Here is an 18,937-nt window from a genome sequence, read left to right on the forward strand (position 1 = left end):
CTTGTACCACTGCCATGACACAGTGACACATTGATCACATTAAATGAAACATTTATGTTCACTTAGGTTAGTTATCAGATGCTTCCTCACTCAGCTGTTTCTCATACAGTTTTATATATACAGTATGTCATGTCTAATGTGAGCTGCTTTTTGGAATAACTTTTAGAGGCTTCAGTGGCATTGAAGCTGTTTAGTTGTAAGTTGCTCTGGATAAGGGGGTCTGGGTCTTTTGTATCTTCAGGCTTAATAAACATCAAATAAATACTGTTCTTGTTTCCAAACCAGAAAATTCAACAACACTTGAAACAATTTTGATAGAATATTTTATTGAAATGAAGACAAGAACTGTTTGTAGTTTGAGCCATGTAAAGAAAACGAAACATGATTTTATTTGATGTACTTGTAGAACCTTTCATCACATTTGTAGCACTTTGTATCACATATATAAAATAATTATTTTCCAATATAGAAAGGTTGTATGATGTATAATTGCATTCAAACAGTAATAATCACACAGCATACACATTACATACAGCTTATGGGACATGTCTGGGAGCAGCATCAAGCTGAAATGTCTGGTATGGAGTCGATTCAGCCATTAGTTTTCCGGAAAGCCCTTCCAAGGATGTAGTGATGAAGAGACTTCAGTTCATCCATGGCTGTCTCTCGGATGGTTGTATTAGTAAACTAATACAGAGAGAGTCTAACATGAGTGAATAATCTGTAGTAGGATTAGTATAGAAATGACAGTTTCCACAAAGGACAAAGCATATATGAAAAAATTCCATCTTACTAGACAACTCTGACTATTGTCATGCTTACCCTTTCAGTGGCATGGTTAAGCTTTTGTAGCTGAAAGATGGCCACCTCCTGTGCACTCATATCTGCTTCTGCAATCTAATCACATTATAATGCTTTTCAGTATGTAAAACTTTTTTCATTGAGATTGTTTCCTCTGAGATTACCTCTAAAGCACTTTGATGGTTAGCCTGTTCATACAGCATCTCACATCTCTTCACCTGAAACAGTGAAACCACCAACAACAAAACAGTTAAATGTTTAATTTAACAAGCCTCAATACTCTAATAGTTAATAATGCAGTACTGTATAATGTTATTGTCAGGTGTGCTTACTTTATAAGAGCAATTTCGCACTTTCTCAAGGGTTGAGATTAGATCAGGATGGTAGGTTTGGATATATTGGTCACTGGATAAGACGTTCTCATAGAATTCAATGATTTTTTCTAGGACACAACTGTGAAGGTACTTCTTTTCAAGGGAGAACAAGATATTCAGAGTTTATTATTTCCGCATGATGCCTGAATTTACTTTAATAGTGTAGAGCTAAATTTCTGTTAAAAGCTAAAAAGTTGTCTTACCTTTCGGCGAATCTTATCAAACGTTTTGCTCTTTAATAAAATGTTGTTATGGTCTGCACCTGGCTGGAGAATAATAATATATAAATGATATGTTAAGAATAATTGAACCCAGTTAACCTTTTTTTAAAAACAACAAAATAAGATACAAAGAATACTGGATATTTTATTATAATTTCTGAGAGGTTACTCACCACGACTTTGCTGACACGCTGGGCCATTTTCTCAACAATTAGTAGGTCAAGACATGGTGGATGTAAAGCGTACCTGGTTCTCTCTGGTACCCCAGTACACTCCTGTACTGCTATTGCTAAAGTCATTAGCAGAACAGCATTCTGAACAACAGCCATGCTCGCAACCTGGCTGTTCTCCTCGGCAATTGATGAAAAGATAACTGCTTCGTGTGAATGAACCTGAATACTTTGTCCTTTCTTTACCTTTCTTTTTATGCCTCTGCAGTGCCTCCTGATGACAACAGGTGTTCCTAGATTTCTTCTTTTTTCTTGACCTTCTCCTTACTTTCTCTTCCTGTTAAGTTTTGCATAATAGTCATGTGATAACTTTAAGAAAGAAATGTTTACTACCAGGATGCAGGTTGAAACATGATCCTTGATGCCGAGAGCATTGTTCCTATCCAAGAGGCACATTAGCAGTAGATAATAATAAAAATTGTAAGACTTTTTTTTTGTGAGTACACAAAGGTTACCACAGAGTGAGTGCATATCACTACCATGTTTGGGCAGGATGTCCTAGATTCTAATTATAGAACAAGAAATGTCAATTTAAATAGATGCAAAGCAGAAAGAGTCACATTAGGTCAGGTGTGGGTGTTGAGGTCTACTAATAATTCTAACTGTTGATGGCCTACAGCTTATTATCTTACACTGTATGAGGCCAGCTATGGTACCTGAATCACATAGAGAAAAAACAGATATGTGTATTTAGTCTATTTAAGACAGAGGTTTCTTCTCTTTGAATGTTTTAGTGCACACAATTATTTTCCACTTCATAACCCTGTGAATCATCAACCCTTATTGGTCAGTTATGGGTGTAATACAGATTACAGGCTTATTTTAATGTGCTCATTCTAATATGTTATGGCCAAACTACACCTAACCATCACACTCATATAAGGGTCTTTCAAAAAAACTGTTTTCACAAAGTTAGAAGCTAACAAATTCTCTAGAATCTCTTGTAGAGTTAACTTTTTCCTTCAGTAAAATTAAGAGGCCCAAATGTGTTCCAGCAGGACAACATCCATATGCACAAAATGAGTTCCTTATTTACATGAATTGCCAAGATTAATATTGAAGAGGTTGATTGGCCTGCACAGAACCTGGACCTCAACCCTATTGAACACCTATGGAATGAATTAGTACATGCCAGGCCTAAAATCAGGCTGTAATATCAGTGCATATAATACAGTATTCAGTACAGAGCATATATAGTGCAAGAAAAAATGATGAGGACAAAAATAATCGCAATGAAGAAGAAGTTTATAACGGCGTAGCAGTGACAAAGAAAAGTTCTTTGGGTTCATCTGAGTCAGAAAAAAACCTGGAACATACTCTGCCCAGATATTTTATATAGTAGATAGGATTTAGCTTTTAAATGTCAGTTAAGTGTAGGAAATGAGTAAAGGAACACATGGTATGGTGATACCACTATTGAGCCGGAGGTCAGCAGGTGGTAGTCACTGGTATTTACACCTTTGCTGATGCCGACCCCACAGCAGGTCAGGTTAGGGTATTGTTTGAATGATAATCATGGCACCTCAGACACTTTTTGGATAGAGATAGTCCTTGATTCTTTGCTACCTCTCCCAGATTGAATAAATTACGACTTTAATTAAGATTCATACAACTGAAATTCCACATCTAACTACATTACTTTTGTGAAATTTAAGCCGATTGCGGATGAGCTCAATTTCATATAGTGTGGAGTGGAATCTGGGTTGAGGCACACTGTAAATTATTACAATAGATGCACAGTGAATTGCATTATTGCATTATGATCAATATAAACATGACACTCCATGGTCAGAACATTGTAACAGAGGTAAAGTGGTAAGTTTTTAGACACTGGAATGTCTTAGATACAGATGACTTTGTGCTTTGTTTTAAAATGCTGTATTAACAGCAATGCAATGACATGGGTGTATATTATAATAGGGTTAATGTGTTCTCATTCATTCACTCCAGTGTAGGAGGTTCATTTCCATGATTAAGACAAGGCCTACAGATGCAGTGATTCTGTATATCCTACTAGTGCCTCTTACATTGTGGTGAATTTGCTTTTGTCAAGGAATGTTGTTGATCAGTTTGCTTTCTGTCTTTTCACACATTTAACTTGTGCTTGTTTAGCATCTTTCAGTTCTTACCTAGTTTGTTGTTTTCCTTTCATTTCACTCTGCACATGGCATGGTATGCACCTGGCTGGTAGGATCGTTTAAGGTTTAGGGATTTCCATTTTGTTGTATCAGCTTCTTGGTTTCCCCCATCATGCATCTCTTCACATCTGTAGCAGCAGTAGATGGAGGGGGGTTTCCAGTGATGTTCAGTTTACTGTCTTCAGTATTCTTAGTATAACTTTCTTTACCTTGTTTTTTTCTCTCCACCTTTAACCTGTTTCCTTTAAATGAGGGTCTTGCATCTAACATGTCACACTGTGAGACTACCCATGTCTTTCACAGAATCAAAAACACTTGAAGTCAGAGCGTTATTCAATAAAGTTTTGCATTGAAAATAAGCAGAGCACGTTTAACTTTAAGTTTGTTCATTCAAAATAATAAAACATTACCATTTCATTTGCTAAAAGAACCTGACATAGCCTTTTTAATTAGAGCTTATCACAAATCACAAAGCTTTGATCACAAATGTTGAGCTCAGTAGCTCCTACATTTTTACCAAAGACTGTAGAAAGAACATTTACTTATAATCTTATACTCCAGTACTCATGTTAGTTCTCACTCTCCAGTGTTCTGTATTGTTGAAAGATTTATGTTCAAACTCTTGATGGCACCCAAATGAGGATGGGTTCCCCTTTTGAGTCTGGTTCCTCTTAAGGTTTCTTCCTCATAACATCTAAGGGAGTTTTTCCTTAACACAGTCGCCATAGCTGCTCATCAGGGATAAATACACACCATTTACTTTGACTGTTGATTTCTGTAAAGCTGCTTTGAGACAAAGTCTGTTGTGAAAAGCGTTATAGAATAAACTTGACTTGATTTGGCTTATGCTTTACATATTCCATAGTGTCACTTATAATGCTAGCAGATCTCTAGCACCCTGACCAGTGAAACATATGTGTAATATCAAGCATTCTCACTTGCCAATTGCTGCCACACTTAGTTCAGTGACCGCTCATAAGTTTTCAGTGCAAAGTATAAGTAGTATTTTCCCATTCATAGCCAGTTGAATTGACAGAAAGTACAACCTAAATCTGAGATTAATGAGTATAATTAGGATGATCAGTCATGAAGTTACATAAATAATCAATATTCAAATTACAAAATCAATATACAGTGGAACCCGGTTATGTTGACGTTGAGACATTGAGAAAGCGTTGAGATAACCGATGATCGAGATAAACGAAAACCAATATGGCGGCAATATATTAACGTGCTTGAAATTTCTTTATGTACATGATGTGCGTTATTAAATGAGAATGAACATGCAAGTGTTTTTGGAGGTTTTTTACACAACAGCGTTGCCGCGATTTTTTTACATACATGTTTGTTTACACCAAAAGGCATATGTGCACCAACTAACAGCAGAGATTTACCAGTATACAATACAATACAAACCACCGTTGATTCTCAAAACAAACCTTTATTATATTCTGCAACATTGAAAACACAAAGATCGCTCACAAAATCACACAAAATGTGCAGGGTGTAGTTCGTTTTTTACAAAAAGCTAACCAGTGTCAAAATTAAATTCTTGAGTCATGTCACTCTGACACACAGCTCTGAAAAGTGTCCTACACCTGTAGCATCTGTAAGGCTTGATTTTTCCGCCACTTCCGCGAGTTTTTCTGCGGCTGCACAGTGCCGTCTCACTACCGTATTTTCGCGTATATAAGATGCACCCTGGGTGAGGGGTATGTAAAACTTTCTATATGACGCGTCTTATATATGCGAATATACGGTATTGAAATGGTGACGTGGCAAAAGCCGGTGATTGGTCATGCGGATCGAGATAACCGACGTTAAGTGGCAAATTTGCCCCCCTTGTGCTCGAGATATTAGGGTTCGTCGCCATAAAAGAATCGACATAACCGATTAAAAAATGCTAAGACAAAGCGAGAATTTGGAGTTTCCACTTCAAAACGTCGACTTAATAGGGTTGGCGAGTTAACCGAGGTCGAGATAAGTGGGTTCGACTGTAGTTAGTAAAATATTTTACACAAAGTGTAAAATAAAATAGATTTGATTGTAAACACAGTCCTTCTTGTTGGTGCAAAACCAGTCTGCAGCTGCAGATGCAGTCTGTTGCTATCAAAGCTAATTAATTCGTTTAATTAATGTAATTAATTCAACTAATTAAAATTCAATAAAATTGCTACCTAATCTTATATTGAGTAATTTATAAAAGAACATGCTAAAACAGCCTCATTATTTACAGTTACCGCTATACAAGTTCTGTACAAAGTTTTGCATCAATGTGGCCAAAGTGTTTTTTTCTCAGAGTTCATATGAAACCAAGTGCAAGACACTTTGAACCTCCACTAGACAATCATTAAATCTATTCTTGAAACAATGAAAGATAATGACCCAACCACAACTCCAAACACCAAACATCAGAGCCAGAAAAATAATTAAAGAAGCAACCAAAAGACCACTTTGAATGATAAAAGTAACTCTCAATGGTTATCGATCTCTGATTTAGTTAGTCAGCCCCATTGCACTGCATTTGTCAAAAAAAACATTATTGTTCACCACCCAGAGAAACCTCAACCACAATGAAGCAGAATTATCTTAGCATTAAGTTACCCTTTGACTATTATGCACTGTAATGTCACTACAGATCTTTAGTATTTGGTTCACTATGTCAAACTGAGTTTGAGTTTCCTCACAATTATGTTTTTTGCAGTAATGAATCCACATATTAAAATAAATATTTTCTTTATTTAGTCATAGACCTTACAAAATCTACTTTTAGCAAGTATTGGCATTCTTTCATAAAATAAATAGCAAATTAAATAAATTAATACAATTAGTACAACTAATGAATTAAAGAATATTAATAAATTATGTCAGTATCACTAAAATAAACAAAATGAGGTACTGTAGTAAAATAAATAAATCTACACCTCAAAGCACCTCCTGAGTAACATTCCCAACAAATACATTTTTGACTATGATCGCTGCTTTTTGGAGCCTTTAGCTTGACGTCTTCTCCGGTGGTTTTCTGCTGACTGGCTGCCCAGGTTTGCTGCCCTATTATAGATGGTCTTCAGCTCAAAAATTGCTTTGCTCTGGACACGTGGGTCATTTTCCTAAAATGAGAGAGGAGAATAATTGTCAATTCCTGGTTGGTGGTGAAATTGAAGGTAGTTTGCTAAAAATATTTTCAGGTTCAAGTCATATACAGGTATAAACAATGATTTGCAATGATGTTATTTAATATACATGAGCTTTGTTGGTTTAGAGCCTAGTTATCTCCATTTAAGCAGTGAAGTCACTACTATTTCTTAGAAAGTACCACTTCCTTCCCCATAAATAAACAGACATTTCCCTATTTGGCTGTGTGCCTTTTGAAGAATATGATGTTAGTTGAGGCTCACAGAACATATCCAAGACAGGGCTTACCTTAAGAGCAAGGAGCTCAGTGACATATTTCTTGATGTCTGCATGTTTGCCAGAGAAGTAGTGTTCTTTCAACTTGCTCATTTGTTCTTTTACTTCATGCAAGTCATGCTTTAAATTTTCATCCAGAGTCTCGTTCTCCATCTTTGCTAAAATTCTGTGGTATGCATCCAGAATAATCGTCATTAGGAGCTTCTGTTCCCCCTCCTGTGCATTAAAGAGAAATAGGCAGTGAGATGATTATAGGGGATCATAAGATCCATGGGCATGCTGGAGTTAGAGTAGCATACATAAATATTAAATAAAATATTAGGTATTAGGTTGTTTTTTTTTAATATACTAGAGGGAAGTCAGAAATTTGGTTTACCTCAAAAGTTTTATCCTTCAGTTTGTCTAGAAAGAGGGAATGTCCATCATACAGTTTGCCAGGGTTAGGATTCTAAAAGAGACAGAACCATGGAAGAAATTTCTTAAAAGTTCAGGTTAAGTAAATGTGTAAAAGCTTGATGACAATTTTAACGCATTTCTCTTTTAAAACTTTGAAAACATGTTCGCTGCTGTTACATTATAAATAAAAGTCAGTGGAATTGGTGACAAATATTGAAACTAATGAGCCCACCCATAAACACAACCCACTCAGTCAGCATTATACTATGATCAACATTTCATTTCAGTGTCTACTTCCTTGACCATTTTAAGGTATGCTGTTTTTTTAACTCTATAATTTTTACTTGACAAACATTGATAGAAAACATAAGTAAAACCCACTTTTTAAGCAAAACATTTACATCTGAATGGAATGTAAACTTGTTTATAATAAACAGCCCCAATATTTACAGCTTTTCTACCATAACATTTATCATATACTTTTAATAGGACTTACTTTTCTTACATAGTGATTATTCAGATGGTCGATAGACTCCTTGATGTTCTTCGGGAGAAAAGCCACTGAGTATGCTATCATTCCAAAAAAGACAATGCATATTCTCCAGTATAGAGTCATGGTTTATTTCTTCTGCCTTTCAACCTGTCAGGAATTCCCACTGATATTCCCAAATGCCGGCCCCGGAGTCGTCTTTTCTTTGGTTGGGACCTGTTAGAGACACTACTGTCCTCACTGAACCTCTGCCAAAGTTTAAATGATTCTAAGCAGTCTGAATGAAACGATATTTATAGTTTCTGTGCGAGAAGGCAGACACAGGCATATGGGCTAAGGTGTGAAAAATGTGGTTTCTGACACTTAAGTTTCCTATAAATCACAATGCATAATTCTATGCACGCAGTTCATACTCCACCCAAGGTGGAATCTTTGGGATAGAACTGGGAGGAGCTGTTGGTGCTTTTTGCGGTAAGGGGCTCTTTTTTGATGATGAGTAACTACGGAGGTCTGGGGGGGACCACATTTTTTTTATTTGTTTAGGTATGGTGTCAAAAACGCCATACATGTTTAATCAGATGTGCTGGAACTAAGTTGAGGCTCTAGCAATGCACTCTAAGAGGTGTTTTCTAATATTTTTTGGACAATTAAGTAAAAATGATTAGTAATTAATAGAGGCGATACAAGTACCCATTTAAATGTGCTTTCTTGGTTTTTCACTGTGAATAATGTCACTTATTTACTCCTGCTCATGACATCAGTCACAGAAACTAGTCAAATAAACTTGCCCCATGGACTTATCAAGAAATGGGTGACGTGGACCTTATTGGATATCATAGAGGAAATTCTTAATGTCGGAAAATACTAGCAGTTAATACCCATTGCCTAATTTTCTGCATGTGGGTTACATGGTCAAGATGTCAGACCTTTGCCCTGTTTTTGCTTTTTAAGTGTTTGTAATGTATTTGAGTATGTAATACTAATAATAAATCAGATTCATGCATATTTACTGCACATAAAATGCAGTACCCAAAGAACCCAAATATGTGTTTATTCCTCAAATAGTAGCACCCTAACTCACAGTGAGTTTTTATTATTGCACATTATTTACACATCCACAAGGGGAGAATCAATTATGGTGCATTCATATGCAGGCCTACCTGAAGTACAAGCCATGCATGTAAAGTGAAACTAGATTTTTTTGCTCAGTAATAAGTGTCATAAGCATAAGTAATACAAATGATAATAGATAACTAATTACAAAAAATTATAGAAACAGCATTAGGATTAACCAGATGGCATGCTTTTGCAATTTTTTTACAGACTTACAGGTGCATTAAGGTGTTTTTGTCAACTCAATGGTCTGCTAGAGATACATTATATAAGTATTGTAAAGGCTTTTACGCAACATTGTTTGATGGTTCTCTGTTAGTTTGACTGACAAAGTAAAAGGGAAATGATGTTTGTGTGATGTATGGAGTATTGTTGCTGTGTCTGTGCTCTGCAAGTGCTTTAGATCGCATAAGAATAAAGGGTCACTGCAAATCAAGTTTTTCTGTCTGATCACCTTGATCATATGATGGGCTCTTCCAGGAGAACAATACTAACTGACCATTCATTTAGAAATGTAATGATTATAATGATAAAAATGATGTATATTATGTGCTCTGGCCGGCCTGTTACCTATCAGGACAATGTTAGACAGCACTCTACCCTACTGTCATTAAAACACCAATCGAGGAAAGACAGCTATCACCAAATCAGTACTTAAGCAGTGAAGTCTTCTGGTAACTTGTGGCCAAACCTCAGTAGCGCAGTTTAGCGTGATTTTTCGTTTAATTTCTCACTTGTTTCTCTTGACATGATTGTTCATCTTGTTCAAATTTATAACTACATACATTTCTTGTCAAGTTTGCTACAGTTTCTAAATACCATTATTTAGGGTAAACAACCTAGTACAGAACCGACAAACTGGGCAAATAGCATATCATAACTATCATAATTTCGATTATTGAAAGTTTAAAGCATATCAGTATAGGTAGATAAATAAAAATAAAATAAATATATATATATATATATATATATATATATATAAAACACATTTAGCTTTAGACTGTTTTTGATGACTGCCAGTTTAACATGTTTATTATTTAAATATTGCTTGAGGTAAGGATGTCTTCTGGTGCTGACTTTTGAGCTCTGAGGTTTTAACACCTCGTTAGCTGTGCAGAGGCAGAATAAGGAAGCAGATAGAACAGAGTAAACTCAAAAAAGACTTTTGTCAACATGAGAGCATCTGATGTTTTCTTGAATTTATTTCTTTATACCAATCGGTAGTATATATTTGACCACTGTTCTGGATTTTCATCATAGTTCTGCCATTATGTTATTTAATTTGACTGTTGATTCTAAATTTAAAACATTTAAGTGAAGTGTTGACCCCTGTCAGATATTCCCACATCGTCATATCTCTCCAGAATGGTATAGCCTGGAAAACGGTGGCGTCCCGAGAAAGGATTCTGAAACAACACCTTAAATTAAACAGCCAGCGATTTTTTTGCTTCTTTTTCTGCATGGTGTATTTTCCGGCATTGTGGCTACCAATGAAACTCGTGTGTAATGAGGGAACCTCTCTGTCACCTCAACTCCCATGACGCTGAATACGGACTACGCAGAAACTTAAAGAAGCTCCATGCACAAATTGGAGTTTTTTAGTCATGGGTTTTAAGAAATCAGGAGTCTGCTAATTGAATGATGTTATATAAATCAGATCAATTAGTCACTATTGTAAATTTTGTTACATATTATAACCAATGTGTCTGTTTTGATATGACAGATAATAAATTGAATGCCTATTTCCCACTATGTCAAAATTTTTTTACAGAAATACGACATACATAAGGTGTGAATTGAGATCATGTTCATTGTGAAACCACTGACTCTGCTTACTACAAAAAACAAAACTCTTCGGTCTTGCACTTCTGTAATTATTTTCTGTAAAGTTGTGTTTCCACTAAATACTAAACAGCCTAATTATATTCTTTATCCCTGTTAAACATCTATAATTTTCCCAAATGATATGCCATGTAGTCATTTATGGCCGATGTTATTTACAGTAATATTTATTGACACCTAAAAAGCTATTCCGCTTAAAAAAGGACATTTCTGGTCTCTGTGATTAAATACAATATGGTACAATTAAATATTTCTATATTTATAGGAGTGGAAACATCCAGGACAACCCGTCCCCCCAGACACCAGACATTAGAGGTCACCAAAAGGGGTTTATAAAGACAATAATAGTGTGAATAATAAGTTATGGCTTTTACACTGACCAGATCGCAACCCAGTTGAACACATATGGGAGATTTTGGATTGGTGTATTACACAGACTATGTGTGGGGAAAAAAATTTAACCGCTGAAGGAATTTTTTTGGATAGACTGTGTTTTTCTGTCTAGTACTGTTTCAGAGATTTTAAGCCATTCTGGTGCACTACTTTTCACTCATCTCTAATTTTTTTTAATAAGGATTACTGGTTTTAAAGATGGATTCATCCACCAATGCAGTTATCATGATAACCATTAAAATATGCAAAAAAATCTGTGGATGCAAATAAGAAAATTTGGATCTTGTGCATTTGTTTTTCTTTTCAGTAAGAACACAATAGTGTACAAAATTTAGCCAAATCTATTGGAAATGCCATACAACAAGAGAAATATAGAAGGACTGTGTGGCACGAGAACAGATTTTCTGTTGTGGTATTTTACTCTGCATGCATGCAACAATGAGAACAACTTTTCACTCATCCACTTTCACTTATGTCACTGGTCAGTTTGTAACCACAATCATGCGTTAAAATCCCCAAATACTGTCAACACTTTTTATAAACTGTGAATGTATACATTACAATCCATCCAAAATCTGTAAATTTTAGATACAATAAAAGGAACTGAAAGTATGTAAGATCTTCTTCTTCTTCTTTCGGCTGCTCCCATTAGGGGTCGCCACAGCGGATCATCCGTCTCCATACCACCCTGTCCTCTACATCTGCCTCTTTCACACCAACTACCTGCATGTCTTCCCTCACCACATCCATGAACCTCCTCCTTGGCCTTCCTCTTTTCCTCCTACCTGGTGGCTCCATTCTCAGCATTCTTCTACCAATATAATTCATGTCCCTCCTCTGCACATGTCCAAACCATCTCAATCTCGCCTCCCTCACCTTGTCACCAAAACATCCTACATGCGCTGTCCCTCTAATAAACTCATTTCTAATCTTTTCCATCCTCGTCACTTCCAACGAAAACCTTAAAATCTTCAGCTCTGCCACCTCTAGCTCCGCCTCCTGTCTTTTACTCAGTGCCACTGTCTCTAAACCATACAACATCGCAGGTCTCACCACAGTCCTATAAACTTTCCCTTTCATTCTTGCAGATACCCTACTATCACAAATCACTCCTGTCACTCTTCTCCACCCACTCCACCCTGCCTGCACTCTTTTCTTTATTTCTCTAACACATTCTCCATTACTTTGCACTGTTGACCCCAGGTACCTGAACTCCTCCACCTTTTCCAGCTCTTCTCCTTGCAACCGCATCACTCCACTGCCCTCCCTCTCATTCACACACATGTACTCTGTCTTACTCCTACTGACTCTCATTCCCCTTCTCTCCAGCGCATATCTCCACCTCTCCAGGCTCTTCTCAACCTGCTCCCTACTCTCACCACAAATCACAATATCATCCGCAAACATCATAGTCCAGGGAGACTCCTGTCTGACCTCGTCCGTCAACCTGTCCATCACCACTGCAAACAAGAAAGGGCTCAGGGCCGATCCTTGATGCAGTCCAACCTTTACCCTGAACCAGTCTGTCGTACCTACTGCACACTTCACTGCCGTCACACTGTCCTCATACATGTCCTGCACCACCCTCACATACTTCTCTGACACACCTGACTTCCTCATACAATACCACAACTCCTCTTTCGGCACCCTGTCGTACGCTTTCTCTAAATCCACAAATACACAATGCAATTCCTTTTGTCCTTCTCTATACTTCTCCATCAACATCCTCAAAGCAAATAAGGCATCTGTGGTGCTCTTCCTCGGCATAAAACCATACTGTTGCTTACAGATGGTCACCTCTTCTCTCAGACTGGCTTCCACTACTCTTTCCCATAACTTTATGGTGTGACTGATCAACTTAATTCCCCTGTAGTTACTGCAAGACTGCACATCTCCTTTATGCTTAAAGATTGGTACCAGCACACTTCTTCTCCATTCCTCAGGCATCTTCTCACCTTCCAAAATCCTGTTAAACAATCTGGTCAAAAACTCCACTGCCATCTCTCCTAAACATCTCCACGCTTCTACCGGTATTTCATCTGGTCCAACCGACTTTCCACTCTTCATCCTCTTAATCGCTGCTCTCACTTCCTCCTTACTAATCCTATCTACATCCTGTTTCACCAACTCTACATCGTCCAATGTTCTCTCTCTCTGATTTTCCTCATTCATCAGCTGCTCAAAATACTCCCTCCACCTTCTCAACACACTCTCCTCACTAGTCAAAACATTTCCATCTCCACCCTTTATTGCTCTAACTTTCAGCACATCCTTCCCAGCTCGGTCCCTCTACCTGGCCAATTGATACAAATCTTGTATCTTCTACTTCCTTAGTTTCCAACTTCTCATCCAACTCCTCAAATAGCTTTTCCATGCTTCACCTGCTGCCGCATCTCCTTGTACTTCTGCCTACTTTTTTCATCACTCTGTCGATCCTAATTCTGTTTTGCCAACCTCTTTCTCCCTATGCTTTCCTGCACTTACTCATTCCACCAACACGTCTCTTTGTCTTCCTTACTATTTTTAGATGTCACACCAAGTACCCTACTGTCTCCTTTATTACTTCTGCAGTAGTTGCCCAATCATCCAGCACCTCTTCACCACCACTGAGCCCCTGTCTGACCTCTTCCCTGAATCTCACCCTACAGTCTTCCTCCTTCAGTTTCAACCATTTTATTCTTTTTTTCAGTCCTCACTCTCCTCCTTTTCTTCTTCAACTCCGAAACCATCCTACAGACCACAATCCGATGCTGTCTAGCTACACTGTCCCCAGCCAACACCTTACAGTCTCCAATCTCCTTCAAGCTGCGTCTCCTACATAGAACATAGTCTACCTGTGTGCACCTGCCTCCACTATTATACGTCACCCTATGATCCTCCTTCTTCCTAAAATACATATTCATCACTGCCATTTCTATCCTTTGAGCAAAATCTATCACCATCTGCCCTTCCACATTTCTCTCCTTAAAACCATACCTACCCATCACCTCTGTTCCCTTTACCAACATGGTCATTGAAATCTGCCCCAATCACCATGCTCTTTCCTAGGTTCACTCACCACCACTTCATCTAATTCACTCCAGAATGTTTCTTTCTTCTCCATCTCACAACCCACTTGTGGAGCATAAGCACTGATGACATTTATCATCACCCCTTCAACTTTCAGCTTCACATTCATCACCCTTTTAGAAACTCTCTTCACCTCCACTACACTCTTACTATACTCTTCCTTCAGAATCACCCCTATGCCATTTCTCTTTCCATCCACACCATGATAGAACAGTTTAAACCCTCCAATATTTCTGGCCTTACTCCCTTTCCACTTGGTCTTCTGAACACACAACATATCTACCTTTCCTCCTCTCCATCATATCTGTAAACTCTCTCTCTTTACCACTCATAGTACCAACATTTAAAGTGCCCACCCTAATCTCCACTCTTCTTCACTTCTTCTTTCTCTGCTGTCTCTGTTGACGTCTTCCTACCTTCCTTCTCCTCCATCGGCCAACAGTAGCCCAATTTCCACCGGTACCTAATTGGCTAACAATACCTGTGATGGAAATTTAGCACTGCCACTGTGGGATCCTTATACAAGGTCCTTCTGCTTCTGATACAGGAAGACTTATTATAGCCGACTCTGCACTCTGATTATAACTTCCTAACAAGCTAAGACATTCCAAGAAAATAACCTCTTAGATCATGTAAAATATGATTTCAGTACATTTTACACCATGGTGCTGATGTCGACCGAGTAGTCCAGTCCCTGTTCAGAAAAGGGAGTTCTTTGAGTCTAAGACAGTACAGCCAATGTTCAATCTGTTCAATTCAATTCAATTCAATTAATTTTTATTTTTATTATGCTTTTAATAATGGACATTGTTTCAAAGCAGTTTTTTTGCTTATAATTGTAAGTTTGTGCCTAATGATGGAGCCAGTAGCATCGGTGGCAAAGAAAACCTTTCTAAGATGGCACAAGGAAGAAACCATGAAAGAATCCAGACTCAGAAGTGAACCAATCCTCATCAGTATAGCACTGAATGTCCATTCTTTACAGTTCCATCATTAAGTTTTGCAGTGATAAGTACACGCAAACTGTGGTCCTGAGCCATTATATTAGACTGTTGAGACAGTTCAAATCCATCCTTAGCATTCTTGAGTTGCTCAGTAGTTGCTTTGTGCCACCCTAATGCTGGACGTACCTGACTTACTGCACATAGCAATCTTAAAACTGACACGTATTTAGGGCCAGATGGACCATTCTCAATTCTAGCTGTTTTACTTATTTTGATATGAACTAAACCAAATTGGCAGCTGTATCACAAGTTTGCAGTACATAAATCTGTGTTGCTTTATATGTGTATATATTTTTGTGGTTTTGTATAGTTTAAAGAAATGCAGTGAATATTTCAATATCTTTATGAGTTAGTCATAACGATGTTTAGAAATTGCCATCTCATCTACCCCCTTTTGTTCATACCTATGAACAAACCTTTAATGTAGAATGAAAGTTTGAACTTGTGGGTGTATTTGTGATGTCAGATATTTTATACGCCGGCATCTTTTGATGCTTCTGGTTATCTATTAAATGATGAAAGTAATTCTTAAACAAAGCATATTTAGATAACATAAAACTTAGTGGTCTTCCCATGGGCTCACCACCTGCAGGAGGGACCGTAAGGGACGGTGCTGTGAGGATTGGGCAGCAGTCGAAGGCGGGGGCCTGCTTAGACTGCTGCCCCCGCGACCCGAATTACGGATAAGCGGGAGAAAATGAATGAATGAATGAATAAAACTTAGTGGTTTATTGTACTGATGCATGAGTTGTACATTTGGTTAACCAAACATGCCAAACAAATTGCACGGCAAAATAAGTTACATTTTACAGGTACATTAAGGTTTGTGGTGAAAATAAATATGTTAAATTAAAAAGTTGCAATAAATGGTTAAATTAACTTTGATAAATAGCACAAAAAAAACTAGAGTAAATTACAAAGGTAATGCAGGCTTTACTCATAGGTCTCCTACTGTTGCAAAAAACGCTTAAGTAGTGAGTGGGTCTTCTTGGAATGCTGTCCAGCTTCTAAGGCTTTATCATACACATAGATAAAGTCATTCACCGCTCCACCCTGGATTGTGCTGTCGTCTTTCTATATGTAAAGAAAAATAACATCATGATGAACATAAAATAGATGATTGTTGTCTTAAATACTAAAGAAGTTCGGTAAAATAATGCTCATTTAAGGAAGCCATGTTGTATCTTTGCTCACTCTTGTAAAAACATGTACTATACGTAAAATGTACTTATTAAATAATAAATTGGAGTTTATGTTATTTAAGATGCAGCTAGGTGTCGTACAAAGTGGAAGGAAGGCAAAAAAATCACACAAAATCATGTTTAAAATGTTTTACCTTTATGGAATTAATGGCGTGAAGCTGTTCCCACACCGCTTGTTCTTTTTTGTATTTTTTCTTCAGTTCTTCTACACCTTCCAGGAGTTCGTTCAGACTACTCTTAGTCTCACTGGTCTTGGCCTTGGCCAGCATGTCCGAAAAGATTTTCTCATAGCCATACATCATGCGCAGAAGCATCAACTTCTCACAAGTGCAAGTGTCCTAATGAGACAGTATTGGTTTGTGAAAAGTCAGGTATAATTTCTGTAGAGGGTATTGAGTGTATTGATGTAAATGGAGCTTACCTCTACTTTGCCCAAGTATTTAGTGAAAACAGCTTCTCCAACCCATTTTGTGTCTGTTAACCCCTGCAGAATGAAGAAAGCAAATTATAATAGTTGTGCAGGCAATTTTTAACCTTCTTGCTACTTTTTTCCATTTAGTACTTTAATCAAGATGTAGGTTGTACGTCAGAGAAACATATTATAGCAAATAATTTTTTTGAACACAGACTGCCCTCAATTGTACAATGTATTTAACAATAAATGTGCAGTACACTGGATTTAATGCATGCTAATTAAGAAAAGTTGTTGTGTATAGTTGCCTGCAGCAGCTTCACTTATGCAAACTGCAAAGTTGGGTTGACCTAAAATGTAAATCTTTTTTGATCTGGTTTGTAGATTAGATGCACTAGATAAAAAAAAGTTAGGAAGCAAGATAAGATGTACTTTCTTAATGCATAGAACTGAAAACACTTACATGATGCAGTTGTAAAGTGTGTACAGCTTTGGTCAGGTTGTGAATTCCATGTCCAGTAGTTCCATTCAGCAGTGTCACAATGACAAGTCCGCACATTAGCATCAGGTGTGACCAAAAATCCATTCTCATAAATTTTTTTTTTTGACACTGTGCTCTAAACACAAATCAGAATAAAGGGGCTGAGAGCAAGTGACTGATGCTCACTAGAATGGGTCAGGGGTTTTATATAGAAAAGCCTGAGAGGGCGTGAAGGATGGGGTTTTGGGGTTTTGTGGCTCCTCATCTATCTGCAATTTTCTTTTAAATAAGAAACATGCTGCTCCTAAATGTTTCAGTAACCGCTCCCCCAAATGCAGGGAATTTCCTTAATTAAATGTATAGATAGAGCTCAGAATGCTCAAAAGATACAAATCTATGTGAAACACCGTTAGACTTCCACTACAGTATATGGCTGTAAAATTGGACTTGCTAAGAAAGCATGTCTTTAAAAGTTACTATGCAACCAATACATTTGTTTATTGTTTATTTATTAAAAACCAAAAAAGATGTACATATTAGAAACTTTTGCATGCATGCTATATGTAAACCTATTGTAAAGTTGGAGACAATAAAATGTATTCAAACAATAAGTACATGTAAATAATGAAAATAATGAATCATGTGACATTTAACAAGAGTTTATTTATGTCTGCAAAGTATTAGCAAAGTATTAGCAAGTCCTGCATGTTTTCAAAGCAATGCATGTATATAGCGAATCATAAATGCTTGTGTAAATGTATATTATATTTTAATGGATTGGGATATTTTGCAAATAATATGGCTGACATGCATATGTTCATTTGCAATGCATTACAGTTAATTTACTCGAGCTTTTTCACTGAAACAGTAACATCTTTGTTGAGGTGTGCAGATATTGTGATTTTTTTTTTGTGGGGTTCATCTGAATTTTGCTTATACAACATTTCTGTTGCATTTCAACATTCAGAATTCCCCTGCAGTGTTTTGTGGTAAAAAATAAACAGCAGTTCCTTGAATCTTTTTACATCTGAAGTCTGCATGGACTTGGCTTTGGCTTTGGCTTTGGCTTTGGCTTTGTAAGTTCTCACTAACTTATGTTTGGTGCCATCACTCACGTTGCTTTTGTGTGCACACAGTATGACTGAGTGCAAAGCACCTGAGGCCAAGGGTTGTGAAGCACAATCTAACAAAGTATTTCGATAAACCGAACCAAAAACATTTTCTTTTTAACATGACATTAAATTCTGTATCCAGTTATCTAGAGATTGGGTATAGGGCTACAAATGTTAGTTCAAAAACATAGGGTCTTCTTAAACAGCAGTGGCATGTAGTTTTGGTCTTGGCAGACTAGATCTGCTGC

The 18,937-nt window shown here is 37.2% G+C and overlaps 3 protein-coding genes across 4 annotated transcripts; all 3 read right to left on the minus strand.

Moving 5' to 3' along the window:
* Positions 1 to 306: 306 nt before the first annotated feature.
* LOC310718953 (uncharacterized protein) lies at positions 307 to 2,007 on the minus strand. The gene is made up of 6 exons (XM_083528084.1): positions 1,570 to 2,007; positions 1,379 to 1,441; positions 1,134 to 1,268; positions 966 to 1,019; positions 823 to 897; positions 307 to 687 (listed from the first exon to the last, which is right to left on the minus strand). Exons 1-6 carry the CDS (start codon positions 1,723 to 1,725, stop codon positions 592 to 594), a joined length of 579 nt encoding a protein of 192 aa, XP_083384210.1. The 5' UTR covers positions 1,726 to 2,007; the 3' UTR covers positions 307 to 591.
* Positions 2,008 to 6,483: 4,476 nt separating this feature from the next.
* Positions 6,484 to 8,867, minus strand: ifng1 (interferon gamma 1). 2 transcript variants are annotated; one of them, XM_083528945.1, is made up of 4 exons: positions 8,077 to 8,867; positions 7,552 to 7,623; positions 7,188 to 7,391; positions 6,484 to 6,874 (listed from the first exon to the last, which is right to left on the minus strand). In XM_083528945.1, the coding sequence occupies exons 1-4, from the start codon at positions 8,185 to 8,187 to the stop codon at positions 6,734 to 6,736; spliced, it is 528 nt and encodes a 175-aa protein (XP_083385071.1). In that variant the 5' UTR covers positions 8,188 to 8,867; the 3' UTR covers positions 6,484 to 6,733. The 2 variants fall into 2 exon arrangements, with proteins under 2 accessions (XP_083385071.1, XP_083385070.1); XM_083528944.1 differs by having other exon boundaries at positions 8,068 to 8,864.
* A 7,328-nt stretch (positions 8,868 to 16,195) lies between these two features.
* ifng1r (interferon gamma related) lies at positions 16,196 to 17,759 on the minus strand. Its single transcript, XM_083528172.1, has 4 exons — positions 17,560 to 17,759; positions 17,106 to 17,168; positions 16,819 to 17,022; positions 16,196 to 16,556 (listed from the first exon to the last, which is right to left on the minus strand). Exons 1-4 carry the CDS (start codon positions 17,686 to 17,688, stop codon positions 16,431 to 16,433), a joined length of 522 nt encoding a protein of 173 aa, XP_083384298.1. The 5' UTR covers positions 17,689 to 17,759; the 3' UTR covers positions 16,196 to 16,430.
* Between the last annotated feature and the right edge of the window lie 1,178 nt (positions 17,760 to 18,937).

Source organism: Silurus aristotelis (genome assembly GCF_946808225.1).
Source record: "Silurus aristotelis genome assembly, chromosome: 24".
Lineage (NCBI taxonomy): Eukaryota > Metazoa > Chordata > Actinopteri > Siluriformes > Siluridae > Silurus > Silurus aristotelis.

Bases quoted from the DNA above. Each gene is read 5' to 3' on its own strand.
- ifng1 (XM_083528944.1), bottom strand. From the start codon at position 8,187: ATGACTCTATACTGGAGAATATGCATTGTCTTTTTTGGAATGATAGCA. The intron at 7,624-8,067 runs GTAAGTCCTATT...TGTCTCTTTTAG, and splicing joins ATAATCACTATGTAAGAAAA to AATCCTAACCCTGGCAAACT. The intron at 6,875-7,187 runs GTAAGCCCTGTC...CTCTCATTTTAG, and splicing joins CTGAGCTCCTTGCTCTTAAG to GAAAATGACCCACGTGTCCA.
- LOC310718953 (XM_083528084.1), bottom strand. From the start codon at position 1,725: ATGGCTGTTGTTCAGAATGCTGTTCTGCTAATGACTTTAGCAATAGCA. The intron at 1,020-1,133 runs GTAAGCACACCT...TCACTGTTTCAG, and splicing joins TGCGAAATTGCTCTTATAAA to GTGAAGAGATGTGAGATGCT. The intron at 688-822 runs GTAAGCATGACA...TCTCTGTATTAG, and splicing joins TTAACCATGCCACTGAAAGG to TTTACTAATACAACCATCCG.
- ifng1r (XM_083528172.1), bottom strand. From the start codon at position 17,688: ATGAGAATGGATTTTTGGTCACACCTGATGCTAATGTGCGGACTTGTC. The intron at 17,023-17,105 runs GTAAGCTCCATT...CTGTCTCATTAG, and splicing joins AATACTTGGGCAAAGTAGAG to GACACTTGCACTTGTGAGAA. The intron at 16,557-16,818 runs GTAAAACATTTT...CTTTACATATAG, and splicing joins ACGCCATTAATTCCATAAAG to AAAGACGACAGCACAATCCA.